At 40.6% G+C, this 8,793-nt stretch overlaps 1 protein-coding gene across 5 annotated transcripts; it reads right to left on the bottom strand.

Annotated features, from left to right (window-relative positions):
• Positions 1-639: 639 nt before the first annotated feature.
• IntS6 (integrator complex subunit 6) lies at positions 640-8,732 on the bottom strand. Of its 5 annotated transcripts, none has more exons than XM_011635495.2 (9): positions 7,460-8,732; positions 6,979-7,056; positions 5,725-5,964; positions 5,465-5,645; positions 4,624-5,351; positions 4,268-4,543; positions 3,682-4,021; positions 2,829-3,608; positions 640-2,662 (listed from the first exon to the last, which is right to left on the bottom strand). In XM_011635495.2, exons 1-9 carry the CDS (start codon positions 7,574-7,576, stop codon positions 2,451-2,453), a joined length of 2,952 nt encoding a protein of 983 aa, XP_011633797.1. In that variant the 5' UTR covers positions 7,577-8,732; the 3' UTR covers positions 640-2,450. The 5 variants fall into 5 exon arrangements, with proteins under 5 accessions (XP_011633797.1, XP_088932838.1, XP_011633796.1 ...); XM_089076712.1 differs by having other exon boundaries at positions 6,617-7,056; positions 7,460-7,531; XM_011635494.3 differs by lacking the exon at positions 7,460-8,732 and adding an exon at positions 7,163-7,367.
• Positions 8,733-8,793: the final 61 nt, after the last annotated feature.

Genomic DNA, 8,793 nt, shown 5'->3' with positions numbered 1-8,793 from the left:
ACACCTCCTAGAGAATACTGGACTATCGTTGAAGTCCATGAGAAATTGTGTGGTTGATTATCTCACTTGAGATATTAATAAAATATCAATAAGAACTTCAAAATTAAAAATATTAACAAAAATTTTTAATAAATTTTTAATAAATTTTGAATAAATATTCTTTTTACATATTAATAATAAATAATATTCATATTAATAATAAATAATTAGAAAATATCTAAATATTTTCTAAAGATTATGTATAAAGTAATTCTTGCAATGATATGTCTTCATTTTGTCAACATTCTAATTTCCATCTTAAATGTTCTTTTTAGAAATTAACATGTAATAAAAATTAATATTTGATGATATAAGTAATGCAAAAATCACAGATAGTTGATAAGTAAGATAATCATCCTCATCATACCTATTGTTATCCTACATAATATTTGGTCAAATCATTTTTTCCGATATAAATCAGTAAACGATGTTGACATTTTTATAACTAGCAGTGTTATATAAATAATTATCGCTACTAACATACGTTTTTTCAACCCACATGTGTGTCAACAAAGGAATCATTTGAAAATATAACATTGCTCTAAATTCTTGCTAGGTTGCACATACACGTAAGGATTTGAGGACAAAACAAAGAATTCATTTTGCTCTATATATAATGTAGTTTTTGATTCTGTTATACTATACATTTGTTTTGAGTTTGTATACAATCAAGTTAGATTACCCATTTTCTTTCTTATCTTCAATCTAAAAATAATAATACAGCGTCGTAATGTGATCATTGGAATGATGCTACTTTTCCTTCATATACAAAGTTTATTACAATGTTCTTTATTTCTGTATGTATATACGTGTATATGTGTTATACGGATGTTGTATAATATAACAGAAGGTTTATCCACATAAAAATAGAGAATTTTGTAGACTTTTTATCTTTTCCTGATATACACAATATAATTAAATCTCTTAATTAAAAATTATACTTAAAGCTTTAAATTATACATATATACACATACATATTTTTATGTGCAAAATAATAAAAGAAGACATAGTGGGTTGAATATAAATACATTATCTCAATTTCAAATAGCATCAGGCACTGTCAACCCTTCGTAGATTTCACCTATAAATTCAAGTCCGCATTTATTGTGTCTCGTTTAGATACACAAACGTGATTTAAATTTGATATAATCCTATTGTGGATTAGGTCTCGTAATATGAAAGAGCTAGTTACAACCTCGCAAAAAAAAAAATTCGCTGCAACTAAGAATCTCTATTATCTCATTTTCTTTGTGATATTTTAATTTAATGAATTACATAATAAAATGCAATAAATTTTTTCATAATGTGCGACTTTCTACAATCTTTTTTTTCATACAATAAAAGATATGTTTTCATTTTTATACATAGAGATCGTGAATGAGTGTGGTTGTTATTGTATACTGAATATCTAAATGTCCGTTTGTTCTTATAATATTGACGAAGTACACAACAAAATTTACAGACAATACGATTATAAACTATGATATTTTATTAAACTTAATAATAGATCACAAGTAGCGCTTGATAGATCAGATATAATAGAAAATGTAAATTGTGAGAATGAAAATATATAATTATTCTGTCCTAAATTCGACGCGAGCGCTAAGGACTGCGCAGCTGGTAGAATTATGCTGATACATTTGATTGCACTTGTACTTCCAAGGTTTTGTATGCGGATTCGCGCTTACATAGGATCAATATCATTCTTGTATCATTATACGCGCAATTTTCATCTTGTATGCCAGCATCCAAGACGTTTTTAATGTATGCGCCAAATGATGTCCGACAAAATTCCAAGATAATGGAAAAGATACATCGTAATAAATGATAAAACAAATGTGCGAACGTATATACACGTAACGATATATAAACACTCGTGTTGTGAATAGGATAAGAGAACTGTGTGTGAAATGTGTTTTACATTATGATTTTGTATTACATAGAATATCTCTATAATGAAAGAGATCTCTTTACGGATTAAAATTTAAAATTTAATTAAGTTTTAAGAAGAAATTGTACATATTATCAGAGTCGAGAAATATAATAGAATTCGATATATATGGCAAAATATTGCTCCATTTTTTTTCTTTATATCTACTAATGAATGTAAACGAATTATTGCTTTAATTCATGGCTACAGAGTGATACACTCAGAATTTCTACCAACTGATCACTCACAAAGCTAAAAAGTAAAACGTAAAAGTGAATGATTTCTATGGTTGACACCGAAAATGCTATTGAAATTTGCTAACACTTCAAGATTGCGCAGGCTCTTCCAATGATCATTAAAAACAATTCTATCTCGAAAAGATCAAAACCGCTGCTAGAATCTCTGATAAAAGAGCTCTTTTACACAATCTATATATTTCCTCCATATTCTATTAAGATAATGCCCTGATTACGCATATATCTTAACAATTTATCTTCGTGGCACCATTGTGATTCAGCTTGTGATTTAAAGCGCAACCATCTTCTTGAATGTTCTTAAGATACTCTTCTAACAGCGACGCCAAGTTACGTCGTTTAAAGCGTAATGATTCTTTTACTATGTCTTTCACAAACGCAAGTCGTATATCTAAGGTCCCCTGAACTTGATGTAAGTGTGAGAATAGTGTTGCATAATCTGAAATAAAATCAATTGATCATGTGTTAACGCAGTTGTGAATGATAACGTTATCGTTAGTGTCAAGAATAATAATAATAGATAAGTGCCAAGTCTTTTGTTAGTCATTGATATCCTAGCGTTTCTCAAAGTATAACAAGAGAACCGGCACACATTGGAAACTTACTTTTTCCTCTTCGCCGCACTTCCTTATAGACGAGATCCCGGATGTTCAAATTGTGTCGCCTGATATCCTCCAATTCCTTTTTCGTTAGCTTCTTCTCCCTTTCGGACTTCGGCTCGCGTTTCTCCTCCACGTGATTCGTCAATCTCTCTTCGACACTGTCCACAACTCGCACGCTATTCTCGATACAATCGTTAACAAGTAACCGACTGCACTCATTCTTTACGTTATCTGTCCGTTCACTTTTAACATCACCTTTTGACATCGCGTCAACGTTGTTAACTATCGGCGTCAAAACGGGTGGCGTGTCCATATGATTGTTAACATGCTCCACCGGGATCGGTTCGAAAACCGGAATAACCGGCATTTCCGCGAGTCCATTTACCAATTTCTCGGACGCGCTCGAACACGGCAATGATGCGTGACCCGGCGACACGTTGGGCAAACAAGTCAAAATCGGCGGAGCATTCATATCGACAACCGGTGTCGTCGCTGCTGCCGTTGCTGCCGTCACTGCTATTTGATTCTTCGTGTCCTCCATCACCCAAGGAATCGGAGAACTAGGCGGAGTGTTACTATAAGAAGGCCGTCGCACGATCACGTCTTTCGGTATGGGCCCGGGCTTCCTCTTGTTAGGCGGTGGTCTTGGGGAAGCCGAACCTCCGCTGTCCGATTGTGGCAAGGTACGCTTCAGACCGCCTTTCGACGTCGAGGACGTCGCGCCAACTATATCGATATCTGCTTCGTCTACCATCATCCTCTTGTCTATCTTGAATGGATTGCCTGTAATTGAAATACAGCGTTAATTATTTTTCTGTTATACACTACGGAGAAATATCTTTCGTTGAATAATTACCAAACATATGCTGTCTAACTGGTACACTTTCGATTTCTCTCAACGGTGGAGTCATGCGTTTCAAATATTCTTGATAATTTCCCATTTGAGCTAAAGGCATCGAATGAACATAGTCGTCATCAAGTAATTTCGTATGCAATAAGCCGGGTTGCAAGAAATTCGCGCGCATCCGCACGACTTGATCGAGCAAAGATTTTCTTGGTACGTCAAAGGCATTCCTGTAACTGTGCGCGCCACGTTGCTGTTGTTGATTCTTCATTAGTCCGACGACGAAGCCACCGAACTCGTTCAGTTGGTCGCGGAGACCCGTGAATTTATCTTGTAACAAAGGATGGGACACCTAAAAGAGTGTATATGTAAACTTTAATACTTTTTTTATATTTTTTTTACAAAATAATTTTAAATATCAGAGATGATTTTTATAGTATTTTCGACCGCAGTTTTAATCTAGATCAATGCTGTCATAGTGCATTCGCTTTTTTCATTCGTCTCTTTTCTGTTCTCTTCAGATACAGAAAGCACTATAACAGCACCATCGAGATTAAAACCCTGCAATTGAAAATGCTATTAATATATCGAATCTTACCAAATCTTTTTTTAATGGTGTCTTCGGTACCACTCTTACTCCTTCGGTCACTACACTTGTGGTACAGTTAGATAAATTCTTTGTAAGATTCGAAACGGCAACCTGCTTGGAAATGACTTCATTGCAAAGCCGATCAAATTCGATCTTAGCCTGATTCTTTAAACGTTTTAGATAATTTAAAACACTATATGACAAAGAATTATCCATATTATCGGGTATCAATGTTTGTGCCAAAGGTGCAGATGCACCCATTCTGGTTAATGCTCTCCTCAACGACTGCAATAAACAAACAATGCTTTGATAAAAATGTTTTCAGTTATAATTATGTAATTATTCACAGATAAAGAAAAACTCACGGCAGCGTAATAAGTAGGCATGGTCCTTATGTAACCTTGGAACTGCGCTCTCCATTCAGGAGTCGGTTTTTGCCTGTGTACTTTGAAGAGCTCTTCTAGCAACGGTAATAGCACAGGATAGTTATAAGGCATAACGAAAAGATTTACACAAGTCAAATTTGTACTCGCTTTCAAGTAACCAAATGGATGACCGACTTCACTCGATTTATACGAGTTGGCAACGAATACTTGCCAACATGTCGTCGGCTGTTTCCGCGCCAGGATGTACTGCGTCAAAGGACTTGGCTCCAGCTCATACTTGTCGAACGGTAAGTTCTCAATCACCATTGGCTCTTGACTGGTACACGTGAACTTCACGTTCGGATGCGCAGATCGCGGCGGTAACGAACTAGCGCTCAGATCCGGCCAGAAGCTCTCGGGGATCGGCCAAAAACCTACAGCGAATCCTTTTTGGGCCGATCGTGGTACGTAAATCAGACGTCTGCAGGAATACCAAGCTGTATTTCCCGGCGCCAGCGCGTTCGAATACTGAGCACGTGATCCGTTCGTCGCGTTACCGTCCTCTTCGTTCTCTTCCTCGTCCTGATGTTGCGGTGCTTCGTTGGTCAACGGCGGTGGATCAGGACCGATTTTTTCAAAATTTATCACCACGCCCGATTGAACTTTTTGCACCAGAGAATCTATACATTGTATCATCATCCGGAACGATGTGATGCAATACGAACGACCTGTAACATCCAAGTATTTAAAGATATAACAATCAATTAAATTTAGAGTTTATCTCGATCTTTTTATAGCATATCGCGCGTTGCGAATGTTCTAAAAAAAAAAAACCCCCCACCTCCAGTTACTTCGCACATCGCATCTATTGGTGAGGCGTCACTCGCCACCAAGCCGATGTCTCGTTCAACGGCCGGTGTTCCCGATAAACGCAACACTAAAGAAAACAACCTTTGGTCCCATCTAAACGGTTCCTTCGTCAGTTCCGATCCAGGTATTGGGGAATGCATCGGCAGTGTAAACTACAAGAAAAATTTGTCTTGATATAATGAAAAAAAAGTCGTATTCCTTATTCTAATTGCAGCAGGAATTTGCACTTACATCTTGATGAACTCCACTGTTAGTTGTATACTTTCCTCCATCTGTTATAACAACTATAACAGATGGTTCTAAGTAAAATGGGCATCTTCCTTGGCCGTACGTGTCTATGCCGGTCTGCATGCGATTTATATTCAGGACATCCAATGCATGTTTCAAAGCAGCCCCTAATGTCGTCAAACCGACACATTGTAGATTTTTAAGTTCATTCATAAAGGTTGCCAAGTTCTCTTTCCATCCTGCCTGAAGAAACATAGTAAGAAGAACGTTACAAATACAGCTCAAATTTGACTCGATATAAGATTTTTTTTTTCAAAGTATACAGTATTATATTTGTATAGAATGAACTCCCTAATATTTCTGTTTTAAAGTGCCCAAAAATATGCAGAACAAACTGTAGATAACATCAAATGCTTCTTAGAAAAATATAAATTAAACAATATAATTTCACGTCTTGAAAATTTCTTATATTATTTTAGATAATTTTACAATTCAAGGTCAATTTAAGAAGACATCACACACAATTGAATTCACCTTAACAGCAGTGATAATCCACAAAAAATAAAAATACATAACACACATATTAAAAAAAATGTTAATAATTTTGACTTCAGAAGAAAATATTCAATAAGTTAATGCACTATATAAATATTCGATCATTCAAATTTTCAAGTTCGATTTTAAATGTTATTTCCGAAAATTCTTTGTGCAAGGATAATTTATCGAGTGAGAAGTTAATGTCGTGGCAAAAATGAGATCTCAAAGCGAGAAGGAAATTGCGCATTCACGTCACGTTTAAATTTCGCAAAATTGACGCGCAAAATATTGATGCGGGAGGGCGCCAGTGGCGTTTTCCCTCTTGCGGATAACATTTCTTTTTCTCAGCCATTTGCACCTCTAACTACACGCATCTTCCGCAACCGTGTGCACAGGATAGAGAACGAAGCGTGGAAGGGAAGGCAAAGGGACACGCAAAGCAGAGACACACGGTTGTCCGCTCGTTCGTATGTCTACTGTGCATTAATTATTCGGCGCCATTAAAACGAACCTAACCCAACTCGGAAACGTCTCGAGAGAGAAAGAGAGAGGGAGGAAAAAAAGGGAGAGCGCAGACGCTTCTCTCGAGGAACATCCTCGCGCGGCAGGTCGAGGCTATATAGACGAAATGCAGGGAGGAAATGTGAAGACGGTGGTGGGAAGAAAGCGAGAACCACAAAGAGAGAAAGGGAAGGGAAAACGCGCGTGGCGACGATGTACCTTGATGTTCTGAGGTGGATCTTCGAAGGTCAGGAGCATGTAACGATCTCCGCGGCTCTCCGGCGATCTCTGTCGTACCTGAAAACAGGATTATTTCCCATGTTTCTTTTCTTTCTGGTTTTTTCCTTTTGCTCGTTTATTTCTCGCTTTCGCGCGCGAACGCGCGCGTTTTCCACGTACACACCACGAGCGACACACCACGTTCGACACGGTCCGCGGTACCCTCGTCACCGAGAAGGCTAGGTGCCCGAGCGAGAGAGAGAACGCACAGAATGGGAAAAAGAAAGAGACCGATATACTTCCCTCTTCTTCTCTTCCTGTCTCCCTCCATCCCTATGCAGCACGACACGATGACGAGGACGACGAGGACGGTGACTCGGCTCGGCTCGGCTCGGCGTGATGCGATGCGGCGCGGCGCGGCGCGGCGCGGCGCGGCGCGGCGCGGAGCTGCACGATACGGCGCGGTAACCTCGGGGCGTACCTTCACGAAGGTTTCCACGGCGCTCTTGGCTACGTCCAAGAGCGTGGGCCGTCCGCCCAAATAAGCCCTCTGATTCATGGAGGCCGACGTGTCGATCAAAAATACTATTATGGTCATCTTCGAGAGAGGGGTGACTGCTACAGCGACGGCGGAGATCCCGTCAGCGATAACGACGGCGGTGACGGCGACGACGTTGACGGTGGCAAAGACGACAAGACCCGGAGTCGCGCTCGCGCGTCGTTAGCGTACTCGTGCTCGTTTACTAACTGGCGGGCACCGAGACACGACTCCCGTCGTGCTGGCCCGTCGGAACTAGCTAGTTGGGCGCCCTACGACGGCGGCGACGGCGGCGGTGGCGGTGACGACGACGACAGCGGCGGCGTGGCGCATAGCTGCCACGACCATTGAACGGCTCTCCGAATACGCTCTCCGAAAAACTTCTCTTTTATCGTAACGGCGCTCGCTTGGTCCGTTTCTCTCCTCCCCTTTTCTCTCTCTCTCTCTCTCTCTCTCTCTCGTTTGTACGTTTGCCGCGGCGTATGTGTATATACAATGAATACGTATATCGCGAGAGTATGTGGCAGAGTGTAAGGATGCATATGTGTGCTGTGCCTCCTCCTTCTCCTCTCTCCCTTTGCCTTCTCTCAAGCGAACGTCCGTCACCCTCTCACTCTCTCTCGTTCTCTTTAACACGATCTCTTTAACCTGTCTCCTTCGTTCCTGCGCGCTCGCTCCGATTCGCTGTCCTCGTCTCTCTCGGTTTTGCGCGGCGCGCCCTCTCGGTCGGTCGAGTACGCGTAACGATATGAAGCGTGCCACGTGATCGCGTCCAACACACTGCCATTGGTCCCCCACCACGCCGCACCGCCGCTCGCGGCTCGTGTGTGTCGTACGCTGTTCTACACCAACCGCGTGCGGCTCCGTGCTGCACTCGCACGACGTTCTGTCCTCGTCCCGTCGGTGTCGCGCGCCGCGCTTGCCGCCGTTTCAGGTGCGAAAGGTACACGAAGAGAGACCTATTTCTTTTCCTTTTCCGACCGACGTGTCGCACATCCCAACGTTATACATACGCTTTGTAACACTTCGGGAAATACAATGTTCGATGTTCGTTTCGCGCGCCTTCCCTCTTACATTCTCGGCAACAACGCCGTAAATCCAAGCGATTTCAGGAAGCTTCTGAACGGACAGATAGACTGTAGCTATTAATCGTTTCGATTATGCCAAACTACCGGCGACCACTGATAAAAACATCGGAAACGGCGCTGCGTAGGTGGAAAAACAACCATATTGATTTTGCAAACACGTTGCACAAATCCATTTAATCAATGCAAAAT

This window comes from Pogonomyrmex barbatus, unplaced genomic scaffold, assembly GCF_055798465.1.
Source record: "Pogonomyrmex barbatus isolate J1 unplaced genomic scaffold, ASM5579846v1 scaffold1, whole genome shotgun sequence".
In the NCBI taxonomy this organism is placed as follows: Eukaryota; Metazoa; Arthropoda; class Insecta; order Hymenoptera; family Formicidae; genus Pogonomyrmex; species Pogonomyrmex barbatus.
The sequence above is the reverse complement of the archived record's forward strand: the minus strand, read 5'-3'. Positions and strand labels throughout refer to the sequence as shown.